The following is a 20,307-nucleotide window of genomic DNA, read 5'->3' on the forward strand; positions in this document are numbered from 1 at the left end:
TTACACTGGCAGGTTTTATCCCAGTTTGCTTACATCAAATCACAGCAAAAAGCTGGCAATCGTCACAAACCTGGTAAAATATTACATTTATTTTCAAGACCAAATCAAATGGTTTGTACTTCAACTGAACTCCGAAGCATTTATTTTCTATATGGAACATGTACTGTATCATGATTTGTAGAACTTTGAACATAATGTTTTGTGATAAACATTGACAATGTTCATTTGCGGCAGAACAAGGTCAATCAGGACAGACTTTTCCTCACCTTACATTTCCTTAAACTCTTGTATTATTTACGGTGACTTCTGGATTTTTGTTTATATGAATATTTCTTATAATTTTTCCACTGAACTTTAACGATTGCTTCCAATTTTGAAAGAAAAATTTCTTTTACTTTTTAATCAGCGTATGTTTTGCAAATGAACTGTTTAAGGCTCAGTAGAGTTATTTATTGTGACAGGGGAAAGAAATTGTGAAGATTTGTGTGTGTTGTCTTTCACAAATGCTTCTAAAACTGAAATGAATTGACTTCAAAAGCAAATGTAGTCCAGTGTAAAAAAGGCTCTAATTTACTGAAGATACAACTAAAATACATCTCTGGCTTAATGGTGTTTTCTGACACTATAACCATATTTCATTCCCTTCTTATTTTTTTAATATAAATTTAGAGTACCCAATTATTTTTTCCAATTAAGGGGCAATTTAGCATGGCCAATCCAGCTACCCTGCACATCGTTGTGTTGTGGGGGTGAGACCCACACAGATACGTGGAGAATGTGCAAACTCCACACAGACAGTAACATGGGGCCGGGATCGAACCCAGGTCCTCGGCGCCATGAGGCAGCAGTGCTAACCATTGCGCCACTGTGCCGCCCACTTCATTCCTTTCTCATGAACAACCAATAATTATGTCCCATGGTAACTGCTGATAGTATTCAATATTGGGTTAAACTTTCCAAATCTTAACTGTGAACTTCCTGAATTATTCCTATCATGTTTAGGATACATACACATTGAACATTTGTTACATTTTCAAATTGACTGCATGCGAAGGAAGAATGCATATAGACCAAATATAGAAATGATTAGCATGGCTCAGGTTCAGGGATCAGCTCCCTCTGATTGCAAACTCCCCCTGAAGGTTTTAGAAGCATAATCTAATTATTTAATTCATTTTTACCTGTTATTATACATTCCTAAACAGTGAAGAAACTTTGTGCAGGTTATCCAACAAGTATTGATTGCACCAACACTTAGTAGCCAACCAGTGTACTTTCCTACAGGTGATTACAAAGAAGCCAGAAATTTATTTTGATGCCTTGTGGCTATGATTGAAGTCCATATGTAAAATTAAACACAGAGCTGAAGTTTTGAACAGTGTCAATAGTCCTTCTAGAATCCTTTTGCTATCAGAGCCAGACAGCCCCGAACCTCCATGCTTAATCTTTGCGACATCCAAATATATTGATCCTGCAAAGGAAGTGTTAACCACAGACAAGGCGATAACATTGCACCCAAAATTTTCCACCTTTTCTGGTAGCTCAGTGCGCTCTGGCCTTTCCAGCCTCGAAAGGGACCATTCGTCCAGGTTTCTTAATTTGAAACAAATGCTCCAGCTTCACTTTCATTCATGCCACTGCCCGGATTTTCGAGTCCCGCTCACAGTCAATGAACTTTTGGCTGGTTCTCCACATCTACCACCCCCCCCCCCCCCCCCCCCCCCCCACCATACCCAAAATCACGCGCACACACACGGTGTCAGAAAATCCCGGCCACTGTGGAAGGACCTTCCTAAGCAGTGAAGCAAGTAATTAAGTCGAGCTAGAAATTAACATATAGAAAAACTCCTGTCGGCAATTTCCTGGGATATCTACAGAAGGCTGCTAAACTGTATATAATAGCATTCTCTAGAGACTGGAGCTATTTCCACTATCACTGCACATCCTCCTCTGTGCGATAATGTCCTAATTAACAGAGCTACAACGTACTCTGAAAATAAAGGCGAGGCTAGTGGCTCTTCCTGTTATTTTTGCGAAAATGCTCCAGCAAACTCAGACAAGGGAGGGGCAGACACACATATGAATTCAAATGTCAAAAAGTTGATGTTTGAGCTGGACAGATTGCTTGGCAGTAATTAGCAATTGCTATGTCATTTAGAGGTTTTTTTGACTGAAATGGACAAAACTTGATTTTCGATATAAAAGCGAAATACTGCAGAGGCTGGAAATCTGAATGAAGTAGAAATTGATGGAGAGTTTAATAATCTACATCCCGGAGTAAGTAAGGAAGTGATCCTAGAAATAGTGGATGCATTGGTGGTCATCTTCCCAGATACTATAGACTCTGGAACAGTTCCTACAGATTGGAGAGTAGCTAATATAACTCCGACGTCGGTTGTGGGGAAAATGCTAGTGTCCGTTATCAAAGATTTAATAGCAGAGCACTTGGAAAAGACTGGTAGAATCGGAGAGGGTCAGCATGGATTTACGGAATCTACTGGAATTCTTCAAGGATGTGGGGTGATGAGGGGGAGCCAGTGGATGTGGTTTATTTGGACTTTCAGAAGGCTTTCAACAATGTCTCACATAAGAGATTAGTGTGTAAAATTAAAACACATAAGATGAGGGATACTGTATTGAGATGGATAGAAAATGGGTTGGCAGACAACAAAGAGTAGGAATTAACGGGTCTTTTTTCAAATTGGAAGGCAGTGACTACTGGGGTACCTCGGGGATTGGTGCTAGGATCCTAGCTATTTGCAATGTATATACTAATGAGTTAGATGAGGGAACAAAATGTAATATCTCCACATTTGCAGGTGACACAAAGTTGGGTGGGAGGGTGAGCTGTGAAGAGGATGTAGCTTAATCTGGACAAGTTGAATGAGTGGCCAAATGAATGGCAGATGCAGTATAATTTGGAGAAATGCAAGGTTATCCATTTGGGTAGCAAAAACAAAAAGGCAGGCTATTAACTTAGGAGAGGAAAATGTGCAACGAGACCTGGGTATCTTCGTACACCAGTCACGGAAGGTAAGCATGCAGGTACATCCGGCGGTAAAGAAGGCAAATGGTATGTTGACCTTCATAGTGAGAGGATTCAAGTACAGGAGCAGGAATGTCTTGTTGCATTTATACAGGGCCACACCTGGAATATTGTGTGTAGTTTTGCTCTCCTTACCTGAGGAAGGATGATCTTGCTCTCAGAGTGCAGCGAAGGTTTACCAGGCTGACACCTGGGATGGCAAGACTGACGTATGAGGAGAGATTGATTCAGTTCGGATTGTATTCATTAGAGTTCAGAAAAATGAGGGGGGGGGGAATCTCGTAGGTACCTATAAAATTCTAACAGGACTAGACAGAGAGATGCAGGAAGGATGTTCCCATTGGTGGGTGTGTCCAGAACCAGGGGTCACAGTCTGAGGACACGGGGTAGACCATTTAGGACAGAGATGAGGGGAAATTTATTCACGCAGAGGAGTGGTCGGCCTGTGGAATTCGTTGCCACAGGAAGTAACTGAGGCCAAAACATTGTACGTTTTCAAGAAGCAGTTAGAGATACCACTAATGAAGTGGATCAACGGATATGGAGGAAAGCGGTATTAGGCTAATCAAGTTGGATGAACAGCAATGATCATAATGAATGGTGGAACAGGCCTGAAGGGCTGAATGGCCTTCTGTGCCTATTATCTATGTTCCTAAGTACTCAAGTCAAGCAGCATCTGTGAAGAGGATAGAATTAATGGGCTGGATTGGACCAAGACTCTGCTTGGCCAGCTTGCCCTGCCAAAAGGCCAATGGCCTTTAATTATTGTGAGGCGAGATTTCGGCCCCAGTCCTGGAGAAAGTCAGTCCGAGACCGGAAGCTCTACAGTATTGGCTGTGTTACCAGGAGCGGCGCATTTCACAGACATTGCAGGTCTGGGAATCGGTATCAGAAGTTTTTCTCCACATTGGTGCTCCCGAGCCTTGTTAGCATTTCCAGAATGTTTTGTTTCTACTTGACATTTCCAGCAACCTCGGTATTTTCCTTCATTTCAGTCTAAATGCCCTTTTATTGATGCTGTAAATGCTAATTACTGCCAAACTTCCTCTCTCTCTAACACTGAAAATTAATTATTGTATGTAGGCGCCTCAATCCTTCAGGTTTTAATTGTAGTTGATTATAGAAGTGTAAAATTAAAAAGTTTATTTTTATCTCTATCCTTTTTCTCTCGGTACAATTTTTCTTTTCCTCTCTTTAATTCTCTTTCTGTATTGTCATTAGACACTCCCTCTAATTTACACTTCTTTATTGGTCTTTGTGAAATTAAGAGCACATTGTTTTCATCTAATTCATTAAGGAGACCTGTTTCAGAACAGCTACAGTGCTGGCATCTAACCAGCAATTTGGAAAATTTCCCAGGTATGTCCTGTTCGCAAAAAGCAAGACAAATCCAGCCCTTCCAATTACCACCAAGTCAGTCTACTCTTGATCGTCAGCAAGGAGATGGAACGTGCCAGCAACAGCCCTATCAAGCGGTAATTATTCAGCTCACTGGCACTCAGTTTGGGTTACACCAGGGCCACTCACTCCTGACCCCGTTACAGCCTTGGTCCAAACATTGCTCAAAGAACTCAGGAGGTGAGGTTAGAGTGGCTGCCCCTGACATCAAGGCAGCATTTGAATGAGTGGGCATCAAGGAGTCTCGCAAAACAAGTCAATGGCAATCAGCATAGACTCTCCACTAGTTGAAGTCATGCCTGGCACAAAAGAAGATGGTTGTAGTTGTTGGAGGTCAATCATCTCAGTCATGAGACATTACTGCAGGAGTTCCTGAAGGTCGTGTCCTGAGCCCACCATCTTCTGTTTCTTCATCAATGACCTTCCATCATAAGGTCAGAATTGGGGATGTCAGCTGATGACTGCATAAGGTTTAGCAACATTTATGACTCCTCAGATACTGAAGCAGTCCGTGCAAATGTGCAGCAGGGTTTGTGGACAATATTCAAACTTAGGATGTTAAATGGCAAGTAACATTTGTGTCACACATGCCAGGCAATGACCATCTCCAACAACAGAGGGTCTAACCAGCTCTCCTTGACACTCAATGGCATTACCATTGCTGAATCCCCACTATCATCATCCCTGTAGGTTACAATTGACTAGAAACTGAACGGGACCAGCCACATAAATTCAAGTTCAAGTCAGAGGTATGACATTCTGAGGGTAACTCATCACATGACTCCCCAAAGCCTGTCCACCAACTGCAAGGCCTGAGTCAGGAGTGCAATGGAATGTTCTCCACTTGCCTGGAGAGTGCAGCTCCAACAACACAATTGGCTTAACACCATCCAGGGTAAAGCAGCTGGCTTTATGCCACCTAGTTTATCATCTTACACATTCACTCACTCCACCGCCGACATACAGCGCCAGCAGTGTGCACTGCCAAACTCATCAAGGCTGCTTAGGCAGAGCCTTCCACGATCACTACTATCTCAAAGGACAGGGGTAGCAGATGCTTGGGAACACCACCAGCTGCCAGTTCACCTCCAAATCACTCACTATCCTCATTTGGAAATATATCACCATTCCTTCACTGTCGCTGCGTCAAAATCCTGGACCTTCCTTAACAGCAGCATGGGTATACCTGCGCCACATGGACTGCAGCAGTTCAAGAAGGCAGCTCACCGTCACCTTCTCAATAAGGGATGGGCAATCAACGCTGGCAGAGCCAGCAATGCCCACATCCCATGAATTAATAAATTAAAAAAGTATTGGTGGAGGTCCAAGAACAGCTTAGCTGCCCACTCGGTTTTGTGACATGAAAAGAAGTAACAATGAATGTATAAAAGTTGCAACAGAACTATTTACATAATGGCTAGAAAATAGTTATTGTGGTTAGGTTGAGATTTACAATTAACATCTGGCTTTTACTGATCTGAGAATGGGCAGACTATACTTCCAATGTACATTCGATTTAAAAATTCCTCTCCTGTTGAACAGTATTTCTCTGTAACAGCACAGTTGAAACTGTTAACAGACCATGCAAGGAAAAGTATAAGCCTATGTTCTATCTGTGTATCAGGTTTTCCAGAATACTCCCATCATGATAACCCATATCAACTGACCATACAAAATTCCCATTAAAAAACAGCATTACTGGCCCCATAAGAAAAGAGCTTCCATTGAATATAATGTGGAAAATTTAAGGCTCATTGAATCAATGGTCTAAATTTTGACTGGGGTGAGTTACATAGGCTGGGGAATCAGAGTTTCTGTTGGAAAACCCAGAAGTTCAAGTTCCCCCTTTCTCTGGAGTTTTGACTCCACAATGTGCAGATTTTTTCTTAGACCAATTTTCCCCTTTAGGAAGTCAACTCGTTGGCAAGCCTGGCTTCCAGTCAGGTGGGGAATATCTGGAGGAAGCTGTAGCTAAACTGCCTGGTGATATGTGGGGACGGGGTGATGACAGCCTGATTCCCTGATTTGATTTGGGAGTAGTCGGGAGGTGGTGCCCGATTTGGGGAGATGGGCAAAGCACTTGTCTTCTGCCCAAAGTTGTCTTCATCTCCCTTCCACTTTCCTGAGACCTGGGAAACCTGTATACCAGGATAGCATCATGAAAATATTTCATTGCCATACCCACCTCCTATCAGTGAGTTGGCTGCCCAGCCGTTGTCCCACCTCCTTTAAGGATTGATGGGGACGTGGTGGGGTCTGGTTTGAGATTTTAAAAGAGTAAACAATTCACATGACTTTATGGGGGTTTGAGATTCAGCCTAATGAGTTATAACATGTTATAATCAAAGCTCCGATGACTTCCTTTTCTCCAGATTTACTGCAGCTGTGCATTATGATAGTATTGCATCATAACAGAAGTCCAAAGATATGTAGTGTAGACTGGGCTATGGGGATAGGACGGGGGAGTGGGCTTTCAGAGGGTCGGCCAAATTTGATGGGCCAAGTGGCCTCCTTCTACACTAGGAATTCTATGATTCTACGTGTGAGGTGACATCTGTATAGATAGAGGTAGATTTGCATCTTTACTGCAAGAAATATCCCCTGGGCAGAGCACAGCAAGAAAAACATGGCAGGGTTTCTTTCAGAACCTAGCGTGCATTCCTCCCTGCCATGCTCTCCTTCGTCTTTCAGTAAAGATGAAAGTCCACCCCGTAGTCTAAGACATGGGAGAAGAAAAGCTGGTATTTATATAACGCCTTTGAAATCCAATAGAAAGATTGTTTCGTTATCATAAAAGGCATAAACACAACACTATCTAGTTTTTCCTTATTTGCATCTTTAGCACATTACAGGTCACCTGTCAAGATTTGCTTCCTAGAAAATCAATTTCCATCTGCTGCATAACATTTTTTAATTATTTATTCTTTCATAGAATGTGGGTGTCACTGGCTAGGCCAGCATTTATTGTCCATTCCTATTTTCCCTTGAACCTAGTGGCTTGTTCGGCCATTTTAAACTCAAACACATTGCTGTGGGTCTGGAGTCAGATGTAGGCCAGACCAGACAAGGATGGCAGATTTCCTTCCCTAAAGAGCATCAGTAACCCAGATGGAGTATTACAAAAAATAATGATAGTTTCAGAGTTACCATTACCAAGACTAGTTTTCAATTCCAAGATTTTATTACTTGAATTTAAATTCAATCATTTGCCATGTCCCCAGAGCATTATTAACCTTGGCCACTGGATTACTAATCCAGTGACATTACCACTACGCCAGCATCTCCCTCCATATTATTGTTGCTTTATTCAACGCATTCCGTATTCTATCAACTTGCAACATTTGGTACTGTACACTTCTCTGTTGTTAATTGACGCTTTCATTCCTAGTCCTGGAGTACAATTTTCGCACAAAAATACATCAACACATTCTGGTAACGTTGGATAATGACAAAGTGAAAGAAACAAACCAAACTAATGACTGAACATCATTCTTGTAATACAGTTAGTTTCAGAAGGATATCAAGTTTAATTTTATGATTATTTTCTCCCCCATGTCTATGCTATTGTCACAAGTGTCAAAGTATTTCAGTCACAGATGTTTCTTTGAATGCCAGCAACAAATCAAAATGAAAGCTTGACAGGCAATTTAAAAAAAAAGTGTTTAAGTGCTCGTCACACGCAGCCTTTTTAAAAACAAATCTCCAGAGTTTCATGTGACTTGCAGAATTTATACTCGCTTTAGTATCTCTTCCCCCCCCCCCCCCCCCCCAAACAACCCATCTCTACATTTGGATCATTGCCCTTTTTTTGCCTTTCCACGTGCATTTCAAAGCATTTTGCTAACCATGTACTTCTGTGAAAGAAAGATTGAGGGAACAAAGTAGACCAGAATCTGAAATAGGAAGTTCCTTGTCAAGTACATAATGAGATGACTGCAGGCGCATTGCTTTTGAAGTCAAATCTAACATCTGAGAAAGTAGATTAAAGTAGGGATTTGCCATTGAATTCCAATAAAGTGCAAAGGTGATGCTTTGCGTAAGAATAACTCACCCATGAAGAAGAGGCTGGAGAAAAATACAAGCCGTATAATGGACCAAGATGGACTGCAGCAGCATTTTCACTGTAATGTTACTTCAAATCTTAGTGTATTCATATGTCAGGCCTTAAAACAGCCAGCTCAAGTACACATGAGTTACTGGATACAGCTGTTCTTTTTAGCAATAAATATCCAATGTTAGCTACCCACGTAATCACTCCTGTTTGCAAGAGCGGTTTCATCCAACAAAATATGGTTACATTAGCTGTGTGATTATATGAACTTAAAATATACCCAACATTTGTGCATTTGAAATTGTAATCTGAAATGTATTGCAGACACAACCAATAGTGCGAACTAATGCATGAATGTAAATATTTATGATTCAGAAATTTGCCATTTATTATGTGTACAGAAGAAATATCTTTATAGGAAATGAACTTTGGTGGAAAAGTTCAATTAAATTAGAGATTATTGTTGTCATCTTTTCAGAACAAGCCTTTAATGTACATTTTAGTAACTATAGGTTGTTGCAGAAAACGCTTGACCCAGTATGCTAAACATGTATTGTACATCAGCCTATTTATATCGCACCTACTGGTCTTCTTATTTTCAATAAAATGTAAAATTAAAACTGAAAAGTTGCCTTTTTTTCTGCTTCTACAAGTCCTTACACAACACATTGTTTCGTCTTTCTTGTCTAACAAGGAAGAAGGAGCTCCTGTTGACACTTCCCAACAGCAGGATCTTTTGGTCCCCCCCCCCCCCCCCCAAACCGGTGGTACCGCCTGTGAGAAACACAAACGGCCATTGATTTTGGTGAGACCAGAAGATTCTGCCGGGGGGCAAACGGCAAACAACCTCGGTCTCTGGAAAATCCACCGCGGGGTGGGTCGGGTGCGGGAATCCCAGACGAGTGAACAGGCAGAAAACGACCAGGATAAATTAAAGGAACACTTTTATCAAAATTTTATTTTTTGTTTGTAATTTGCTCATGCTAACTGCTTGTGGTAAACCACTGTTGTGTATAATATGTGTATTGTGGTAAATGGCCACTGTATTATATGTAATGTGGTAAACCACTGCCCGATGGCTCCGCCTCCCCTCGGGCCCGGTATAAAGGTGGCCTGTCCCCGCTTCTGATCCAGTTTGGGATCAGAGGCCAGGAGGCTTTCTGTTTAATTTATGAAAGCCTCAGTTACGTTCACTACTCGTCTTGTGTTCATTGATAGCATATCACTGCTGCCGCAGGACAGTGTTCAACAATGCCATGGACTGCCAGTTCAGTAGCTTCTCAGTGAAGGAAGGCACAGATTTGAAGGGTTTGAGAACAAATTATGCTCCACAGGGAAGATTGCATTTGAGAAATGTACAAAAGGAAATAAATGTGTTTACGAAGGGTATTTCGAAGATTGTGTCAATTACCCATCTGGATGCTTTTCTTATTAATAGTAACCGTCAGCTTGCAGCCCTTAACATCATATCGATTCAGCTCCAATCGGCCCACAAGGGATATAACATCGTGATTAGGGGAAAATTGGTCAATTAATACCTGTGTAATAATTCATGTTACATTTTGTTACTAATAATTTTCCTCTTGTACCAAAACTAACTTAAAAAGTAAATGCATTAACTTGTTAACATTATTATACATAAACTTGTTTAGTAAACAACAAAATCTGATTTGTTAATGTATCTGTAACTTAATATTTCCCTCTGCTTTTTAGCGGAAATTCTATTTTACTAAATTATATGTGGCACTCAGAATTCTGAACTTTTGAAACAGATGAACTGATTTTGAACTATTTCAGCATTTTGCACCAGTATTAAAACACAGAACACTGCAGTTTAGATTTTACTTTCAAAGTATGCAGCCAAAAAATGGATAGTGCCGGTTTGAGTATGGGCATTAGCGATTATTAGCGTTAGTATTGTGGCCCGACAGGTTAAATGTCAATCTGCAAAAATCCTTCCAATATACCAATGGCTGGGGGTAAGAGGGGGAGAGACTCTTGGTCAGCCTCACTTGATGTGGGGTGAGGTTGAGAAGACGAGGCCTTCATGAATAACCTCAGCTGGTACAGGAATTGAACACAGGTGCTGGTCTTGCTCTGCATCACGAACCAGCTGTCCAACCAAGTGAGCTAAACTGACCCCAGCCACGTGTGGAATATGCTGCTGAGGGGCTGTACCCTCACAAAGGGGCTGAAGGAACGTGCGAGGCTAGTGCTAGCCACAGGCAGCCTGCTCTTCTTGAAGCCACCTGCACCTCTTAAACTATTTTCCAGAAACATTCCTTAGAAAGAAGAAAGTGTAGCAATGTAAGAAGTGTAGCAAGCCAAAGAAAGAGTTTGCAGGCTCTCTGAAGAATCACTGAAAGCCTTGGTCCACGAGGTGGAAAGAGGTGAGACCTCACCCCTTCCTGCCAGGTGGCATGGCAGCGGGCATCATACCCATCACTTACCTACCTCTTCTGGAACTTTACCAGCAGCAGGGGATGCCCACACCACATGTTGATGCACCAGGTAAACCCTGGCTGCAGGATTATAGGGGTGGTGGGGAAGATGGGCAAGCCCTCCTATCAGGCCACCCTGTGTGTAACAGAGGTTCTCCCCAACAGAAACAGATACCCTATTTGGACACTCCCTATCCTGCCCTACCCCAACCCCAGTGACAACGTTAAAGGTCCTGTTAAAGCCACCCTAACTAATCTCCTTATTTAGTCTCCTCCGTGGCTCTTCACCAGGCACAGATTACAGTCTCAGCAGTGGGGTTGGAGCATTGCCAGCCATTTGCTTGGCTGGCAGCTCTGGGAGGCAGGACCTCCTCCCACAAGGAGGCAGAAGCCAGGACTACAGGCAATTAACTGCTGGCCTGTAAAAGACTTATGTTTTCCTGGACCAGTGGAGGCAGGGTTGCCCTCAACTTTTCAGCTAGCGGCAGAGGCTGCCGGGGTGCCAGCCTGTTACTATCATATTTAAATGCCAGCCCGATCTATCGCTGCTTTGAGGAGTTTCAGCGAGCGGAGCCCCCCAGTACAGAAAATGAGGCTGAGTGCAACCTCGGGTGTGTGTTCCCCGCTGAGGGACATATCTAACCAGATGGATATTAAATAGTGGTGTGTTTCCAAGCGCTGCGAGCGTTGGGAAACACACGGCTCAACATGCTCGCTATGGGACTGTTCCAATTTGGCTAGATCGGGCCCCAAGTAACCACCCTATGGTTTGCCATGGTGACCGGAATAATTGACTGGTGCAAGATGAAAGCATAGTGGGAAATCACCAGCATAATGCTCTCTGCATGGTCACACAAAAACTGCAGGTAAATAAAGTGGAACTCTCTGTGGTTTTGGTACATCTCCGCACTGAGATGCAGTGCGTGCACCATGTGCAGTGTGCAGCTGATGTCTCCTCACATCACTGGAACTCCTACTACCGTGCAATAGCCATGTGCCTGCTGTCAACAGCAAATGAATGGAGTCATCGGCTCATTACACTTACATTTCCCCACACACTTTCTATGGGGGTTTGTACTTGAACTTACTTGCAATAAGATAGCTAAAATAGTCCAGTGGCCCTTTACGGAACTTATGGGATGTGTGTGAACAAGGCCCAGCAACAGTGTATCTCCTTTACCAATCAGATTGAAGAATTGTTAATTGAGCAGCCCAGTGTCTGAAACAGGAAGTGTTAGCTAGAACATTTAATTCAATGTCAAATTAGATACACAAAATACGATAGGGAAAGAAAAATGGAATTGAGGAAAGAGATAAGAGAAAAAGTAAAAACAAAAATCAAATCCCCAACGATAAGTAAAATAGGAGGAAAGTGCTTCAGACTTGTAAAAGTTAATTTTCAGTGCCAGAGAGGTTGTTAGACAATAAATAAAATTTATCAAATATTAAAGCCCATTTAGGAACAACAGTCAGCCATTTCGCTTTTGGATTCAATGTGATCATGCTGGAGCTGTGACCTGACTCCATTTTCTGCTGAGTTTAATTTCTGTCAAATAGGAATCGCAACCTCACGCAGTTCCACGTATTTCAAAAGTGAATCTCTTGGCAGGTTACTGTCTCCTGGAGAAACAAAGAATCTGGGACAACAGCTTCCCATTTTCTGAATGTTACTGTCCATCTGAAATTGCTAAAGAATTGTCGCCCAGTTTGCAATTTAATGAAGCTAAAAATTGCCGTCCTTGACAATTTCAGGAAATAAGTTTAGGTAATTGTCTACGGTCTGCTTAAAACCTTTTCTTTAATTTTCTCTCCAGGGTTTCCTTCATTGCTGGCTGGAAACAATGCAAGTTGTGTCTGATCCCAGTCAAGCAAGTGGCGATGTTGGTGCTGAGGTTTAGTGTGATCAAATAATAGGACACAAATCTCCTTGCAGCGGGACAATGGAACTATGTTTCCATCTCAGAGCCGTAGGCAAAGAGAAGAGATGATAATATCTTGTGACAAGTGATCTTCAGACACTGTATCCAGCAGAAGTTTGAGATATTACCCAAAGGACAACTTAGACTGCCTGACAGTTGAAATAGCATTGGTTATCAATTTGCTTACAGTTCAGTGACCCATCTTTCTGAGCGATCACTTCTGAGATGTCAGATAAAGAGTTTCAGCTCGTAAGATTTTATTGTCTGAAAGAGAAGATGCATATGTTTATGTAATACTAAATTATGGACTTGTGTCAGAGCCAGAAGGAAAAGTAAATCTCATGTGATTAGTTGATACTCTGCCATTAATGTTTTTTTTATTAAAGGCTGGATTATCTGCCTTATTGGAACTGGCTTGATATCCCCTATTTAGTAAATTAGGCAAAAATAAAAGAATTTAATGTTTTGCGATGTGTCCTTAGTGGAAGTTATTTAAGGACATATAGCTGCAGGGTTAACTGTACATAAGTATGCTAATGACATCCATATTTACTTCACCATAGCCTCTCTCGACTTCTCCACTGTTGCAAAGTCATCAGGCTTCTTGTCAGGCACCAAGTACAAATTTCCTCCAATTAAATATTTGGAAATTAAAGCTGTTGGGCCGCATTTTCAGCATCGAGGAGTGGAGCTTGCGTCGGGACGTTTACCGACTCTGCAGTTCCGCCTCCTTTAAAGCGGCCCCCGCCTGCCATATTTTCATTCCAGGAGGGCAGGGCCAGCTCGCCACCTCCGGAGGTGGCCACACAGGCAGAAAGGTGCCGAGAGAGGTTGGCTCCGGGTGCCAATTGGTTATATAGGATTTAGGCCCAGTTGTATCAAAGGCAGTTTGGCCCTCTCGACCTTACCCCTTACACCCCCACTGGCTCTGTGCCACTTCCATGCCCCTATATCACCCCCATACCCCTTCCACAGCCACTCACCTAGTACAGGAGTGACATGGAGAAGAAACTAAATAAATGTCAAAGAATGTACACATGCACATTTGATATGGAAAAAGACTCATTCATCAAACCCATTCAAACATATTAAATCCCCTCAAGTGGTCAAATGTAAAACGATACAAACGTGTATTTAGTTACCAGAGGCTGATCTTTGAATAGCCTCTTAAAACTGTCAATCAAAGTGTAAACTCAGGCCCCCGCTGAAGTAAGTGTTTTTTTCGAGTTATTGAAACTCTGTCAAGCATTCATAATGCAAACAGTTCTTCGGAAATTTCAACAATGAAGTCGACTGAAACTGCCGGAACAGGTGGCTAATAATTTTTTTCTAAGCCACACCAAAACCCCTATCAATCAAGATGTGGAGATGCCAGCATTGGACTGGGGTGAGCACAGTAAGAAGTCTTACAACACCAGGTTGAAGCCCAACAGGTTTGTTTCAAACACTAGCTTTCGGAGCACTGCTCCTTCCTCAGGTGACCTGATTCACCTGAGTAACAGTGAAAATGGGGCCTGTTTGAACTCAGTACTGATTTCAAAAGGCCTTGCTGAGGTCAGGTTTCACCCCTGTGTGATTTACATCGAGCCCCTTCCCCGCAAGTCAAAAATGGGATCTGCCAGAGATGGGGCAGGTTTTCCGCATGCCACTCCCACCCATTATTTTTAAAGGCCTCTGGAGTTGGGTCATCTCGACAAAATTCCAGCCCGTGGCATTCAGTAGCTGCGACAGACTCCATTCCCTGGATACCCACTCCATTTCTCTCCCTACCAACTGCCTGAGGTTCAACCGGGCCATTTACAACTTTGGTGTCATATTTGACCTTGAGACAATGTAACCACTCCATCACGAAGACCATCTATAACCAGCTCCATTAAGTTGCCCAATTCTGGCGCAGCCTTCTCTCATTTGATACTGAAACCCCAACCATGTTTTTGTTAACTTTAGACTCACTATTCCAAAACATTCCTGGTCAGCTTCCCACAGTCTATCCTTCGTAGATTTGAGGTCATCCAGAACCATCTTTACTTGCACAAAATCCCGTTTATAATTTTTATCCTTGTTTCAAATCCCTCCACAGCCTCACATTCTGGTCCCTAGAGTGCCTCAGTTTTAATCGTTCAACCATTAATGGCTCTACCTTCAGTGGCTTGGGCCTTAAATGTGGAATTTACTCCCTACAACAGCACCATCCCTCCCTGCCAACCTTTCTTTCATCTTTTAAAATGCTCCTTAAAACCTACCTCTTTGGCCATCTCCCCTAATAACATCCTGGGTGGAATTTTTCCCCAAAATGGCAAAATGCCTGATTCTGACCTGGGGCGGGATTCTCCGAACCCCCCCGCCGGGATTCGGCAGGGGCGGGGATCATGCCGCGGCGGTCGGCGGGTCCTCCGCGGCGATTCTCCGGCCCGCGATGGGCCGAAGTCCCGCCGCTGACAGGCCTCTCCCACCGGCATGGATTAAACCACCTACCTGACCGGTGGGATTGGCGGTGCGGGCGGGATCCGGGGTACTGGAGGGGCAGGGGTCGATCTGACCCCGGGGGGGTGCCACCACGGTGGCCTGGCCCGCCATCGCGCACTCTTTTTCTTCCACCTTTGCCATGGTCTTCACCATGGTGGAGGCGGAAGAGACCCCCTCCCCTGCGAATGCGCCGTTCACGCCAGCCGGCGGAGTGGGAACCACTCCGGCGCGGGCCTGGCCCCTCAATATAAGGGCTTGGCCCCTAAAGGTACGGAGAATTCCGCACCTTTGGGGCGGCCCGATGCCGGAGGGGTTCACGCCACTCCGACATGCGGGACCCGCCGGGTAGGGGAGAATCCCGGCCCAGATCTTCTGACACTCTGTCAAAAATAAATCAGGGGGCGTGATTTGTCACTCTGGTAAGCCGGGACCTGAGAAAGCCGGCAACGCTGGCTCCACAGAGATCGGGGTGCCAGCTTTAAAGGAAATAAATTCATCCCCCGCCCCCCCCTCGGCCATGGAGGGTGCCCCCCACAAGCTTTGGCGCCCCTCCATTACAGCGTGCACCCCTCTCCCCTCCACCACACAAAAGGGGGACCCCCCTCCCCAATGGAGTAGCGATACCCTCCTGGCAATGCCCTCTTGGCATTTCCATATGGCACGGTCTGGGGCAATGCCCAGCCTTGGCTCCCCAGCCCCAGGGTCTCCTGGCACCTCCATGACCCCAGCGTGGTCAACACGACTGATTTTCACTTTTGAAAACCAGTGGTGAGTGGCGCTGGTGTGATGTGACGCCGCCAGTGGCGTCCAATCCAACGGGCCGGGCTGTAAAGCCATTTCATTATATTTCAGTTGATGTAAATTCATGCGAATCAGGTTCATGCCCGTGAACCTAATTAGGTCACCGGCTCGGGGTTGGAAATTCGTCTCGCAAGATTTAGTCTCGCAAGTAACAGGTGCACTAACTCCATCCCTTACGTTACTTAGGGCGCAATTGTCCCAAGCTGCCGTGTTCGATGAAGGGCATGGTGGGAGAACATGGCGGCAGGCCCAGAAATCGATTTCACGCTGGTGTGAATTTACAGTCGGATCTTCCTCTGGTGCCCCCGTGGTGGGTCAGAAAATCCACCAGAGGACAGTGTGAACCTCATTGCATTCCTTAATGGGATGCAGGTGAAAGCCCGAGCCCCCCCCCCCCCCCCTCCCCCTCCTCCCACTCCAGATTCTCCGCAGTGTCGGCGGGAAAACACGCTGGCATGAAACACATCTGTATAATGTGGCGTGCAGATGTGCAGATGTCAGGGCTCAACTGAATAATGCCTGGGGTTTCCTTCAGGATGGAGGCTGCTGGCAACCCTGTACTCTGGAGCATCATAGCAGTGGGTGGGGAGGGCACCTGCAGGTGGACCGTCCAGATCAGGAGGTCCACCTTCCTTCTTCAATAGCAGTCATGGATGATGGATGCCTCTTCCACACGGCACACAGCCATGATGGCAGCCTACGTGGAGATAATTTTAAGCCACCTGTTGTTTAGGAAAAGGGTGATAGTGACCAGAAAATCACCATGCTCTACTCATTATCCTGTTAGCAATCCAATCTGACTACCTGCCATTTTCCTGGGGCCCCGTCCAAACACATTTGCTGGCTGGATATTTATTCCAACATGATACCTGGATTCCTGTGATGTCCCTGTGACAAGTATTTCCAACTATCATTGAGTCAGTAACTAGAAGGCATATACTGAAGCTCATTGGCAAATGAATGAAAGGAGACAGTAGGAGTTTCCACTTTCAGAAGACTGTTCTGAAGATAAGGTGTTGCTCCGTTCTGGTGAGTGTGCTTTACACTCAATTGGCTCTGTTTTATTCCTTAGCTCTAGAGTCGCCAGGTATCTTTATGATACCGCCACGAGGTTCAAGTTCAAGTTCAGATCAATGACTCAATACACCAGTTAGTAAGGTTCAATCAACACGTTTATTATTTACACAGTAAATTGATACTCATGTAACTAATACTGGCGGACTAAACTATTCCTACCACTATAAGCCAATACTTATCTTCGATAAGGGAACCCACTGGATCAGGGAACAATGGCCTCTTGTTCTGTCCTGAGACTGCAGGCTTCCCAGTTGGTACAGGCTAAGGGGTCAGGAGTGTCTATTCTCGTAGAGTTCGTTGGTTGGACACTTACTTGTCGGTGTAGCTGTTGGCCAGGCCTCTCCCTCTCACGGTCAAGTTCTTAGAGAGCTGCTGCAAAGGTGTTCTGCTGGGAGGGCCGGCTAAGAGAGCGAACTAAACTTGGGACCTGACTTTTATAGGTCCCAGGGGCTTTGCGCCCCTTAGGGCGGACCCCGATCCTTCTGTCAATCGATTGGGTCTCATCCCAATCGATTGGTACGAATCCCCCAATACTGAGGCTGTCCCTCGATCACGGGGCGGTTCTTCCTAACTGGTTTGTTTCCTTTTGTTTCAGACCACGTTGGCGCCGGGAAGTCTGACCTGCCATAGAATGTCCCAATTGTAGCTAATCGTTGCATCCATTGTTCCCGGGGATCGCTTCATTAATATGCAAGCTGCTGGTTTCGGTGCTGTCTGCTTTCTTTGCAGCCAGAATACACATGAAGTTCTGCAAACTGCTTGTCTCTTTATAATTGTCCAGTTTTCCCTGCAACCTTTGCGTTCTTCCATTTTGTGTGGGGAAGTGGCCAACCCAGGTGGCTACAAAGGAATGCCTTGCCACAAACAGCAATGAAAGCAGTTTGAGCAATAGCTCTTAATAGAGAAATGGATAAATGTTTTAACAAGAAAATGTCCAACGTTTTAAAGGTCCAGGAAATGGGATTCAGTGGATCGCTCTTTTAGAGAACGAGCACGGGTGTAACGGGTAAAATAGCCTCAACTATGTCGTAAAATACTCAATATCAACTAGTTATTGTACTATTTAAAGTTGTGTACAGTGTCCAAAAAAATGTCGATAGAATCTACAACAAAATAAACTGCTTGGGTCACCGCATGAGCTTGGATTCCACCTCATCATATGTTAATTAAAATTATAGTCTTTACCATTGGTTTTCATTAGTCATTGGCTATTGTCAGATGAACCAAACCCTTCAATAAAATACTAAGCTTGCTGCTGAGCAGAGTAATTAGGGGATTTCATAAAGAGCTGCCAAGATGCCACTGCCAAGCTGTGCCGTGAATATTTAAACCTTTATCATTACAGCTGAGCCTCTGCACTCTATACATTAAACATTAGTAGGATTTTACTTCACACTTCCAGAATTTGGATAAGAACCAAGTTGAATTTCTGATAAGACCAATGAGAGTTATGCACATGCATTGCAGAAGCACCCTAGAGTAGCCCCTGACATATCCTTCAACACTAATTCAACTTGTTTATTCCCAAAGTACAATCACCTTTTTGATGATTTTGCACAATTGACACCTGGTTCTCTTTTCAGTGTTGTTGCAAATGCGAGGAATGCTGTGCCTATCAGGTTGTTTCTCTGTGATTCAAAATACTGCACAAGGGGGAAGGTTAGAATGAAACAAAGGGAATAGTATTCAAATAATCAATTATTTTGCATCATCTCAGTATTTGCCAGTGTGAGTTAAGGATACTTGAGGGGACTGTCTCAGGTGTAACGTTATTTAAAAAGACTGGATTAGCTCCATCAGATCTTTTCTTTCCAGTGCTCTATCGGGCTGTTAGATCTGTTTACCTGTTTTGTTTCCCTTCCATCCAATGCCAATCAAAATAATAGATCCAGTTTGAAAAGTTCTATAGCCTAGGAATTCATTTGTGTCGTGCCTGTGTTTCAGGCATCAAAAAGGCACTTCAGCATCCAACTTTAGATTGGCCACTTCATAGACATCCAGCGTGCGCACTGGAAGCACGTTAAATGCTAAATAAAGTATTAAAATAAATGTTCTAGGTCCAGGGCCTTCCGTGAGATTACTCTGCCCTCGCACCTGACTCGCCACATGACAAACTTACTCATCAACTCATGGATCCAGACTTTGCAATCAACGGTGAAGCAGCAGTGCTCTCAGCTGACCTTGAAGAAAGTTAATTTGAACTTGTTGGCATGTCAAGGGGCCCCCACATGTCTAGCAACAGTGCTGTCAACAAGCAGTCAATCACGTTGAAGAATTCTCACAGACAGAAAATCAGGAACTAAAATGCACTGTTTTTTTTTAAATGGAAATTTTACAGTGGGCAGATAAGTATACACATTTCATAAGCCTAAAAATATTTTAAATCAAAGTTTATCATAACAGGGATAAAAATGACATTCTACAAGTCCAAAATGTATTAGTCAGGGCCAGAGAGGTTGCTTGGGGTAGTCATGCCTTGTACAGGGTTAAAAACCTAGTTACACTTCTAACATTTCAGGAGATTTAAATAGTAATTTTGCAGCATAAAAAAAAAGAAGTTTTTGTAAACTTATATTATTTCTAATTGATTATAGTCTGCTGGGACTTAACAGCACACCCTGTGGAGGACCAGGGAATCACTGACAGCAGTTTCACAAGAGTCATGACAGTGAACCCTGATAGTCATCCCATTATTACAAGCACAAAATCTAAGCCATTGCATTAAAAAGCAAGAGGAAAATTGCAGCAGCACTATTTACTACACACAGTCTCAGAAATTGCAAGTGGCCACTATCTGTCTAATTCCTCAGTGAAATTCTGACATGCAAAGGAAATAAATATATTGATAAGATCTAGAACAATTTATTTAATAATGAACAATAGCGCTTAATATCACCAAATAAAGTAGTCAGAACATTGTCTCAAGTCAATTGTAAGCTACAATGAATGTGTGTGTATGTAGCACAGTAGCACAGCGGTTTTCACTGTTGCTTCACAGCTCCAGGGTCCCAGGTTCGATTCCCGGCTTGGGTCACTGTCTGTGTGAAGTTTGTACGTTCTCCCCGTGTCTGCGTGGGTTTCCTCCGGGTGCTCCGGTTTCCCCCCGCA

At 43.7% G+C, this 20,307-nt stretch overlaps 1 protein-coding gene across 2 annotated transcripts in view; it reads left to right on the forward strand.

The window, feature by feature from the left end:
• Positions 1–20,307, forward strand: part of prima1 (proline rich membrane anchor 1) — a 189,321-nt gene that overhangs the window by 95,403 nt on the left and 73,611 nt on the right. Inside the window, exon 4 of one of the 2 annotated variants that reach the window (XM_038775004.1) lies at positions 12,751–13,274. The exons of the other annotated variant lie outside the window; for it this stretch is intronic. Coding sequence (XP_038630932.1) covers positions 12,751–12,847 — 97 coding nt within the window. The 3' untranslated portion in view covers positions 12,848–13,274. Of the gene's footprint in view, positions 1–12,750; positions 13,275–20,307 lie in introns of those variants that run through there. 2 annotated transcript variants of the gene reach the window in all.

Source organism: Scyliorhinus canicula, chromosome 2, assembly GCF_902713615.1.
Source record: "Scyliorhinus canicula chromosome 2, sScyCan1.1, whole genome shotgun sequence".
NCBI lineage: Eukaryota > Metazoa > Chordata > Chondrichthyes > Carcharhiniformes > Scyliorhinidae > Scyliorhinus > Scyliorhinus canicula.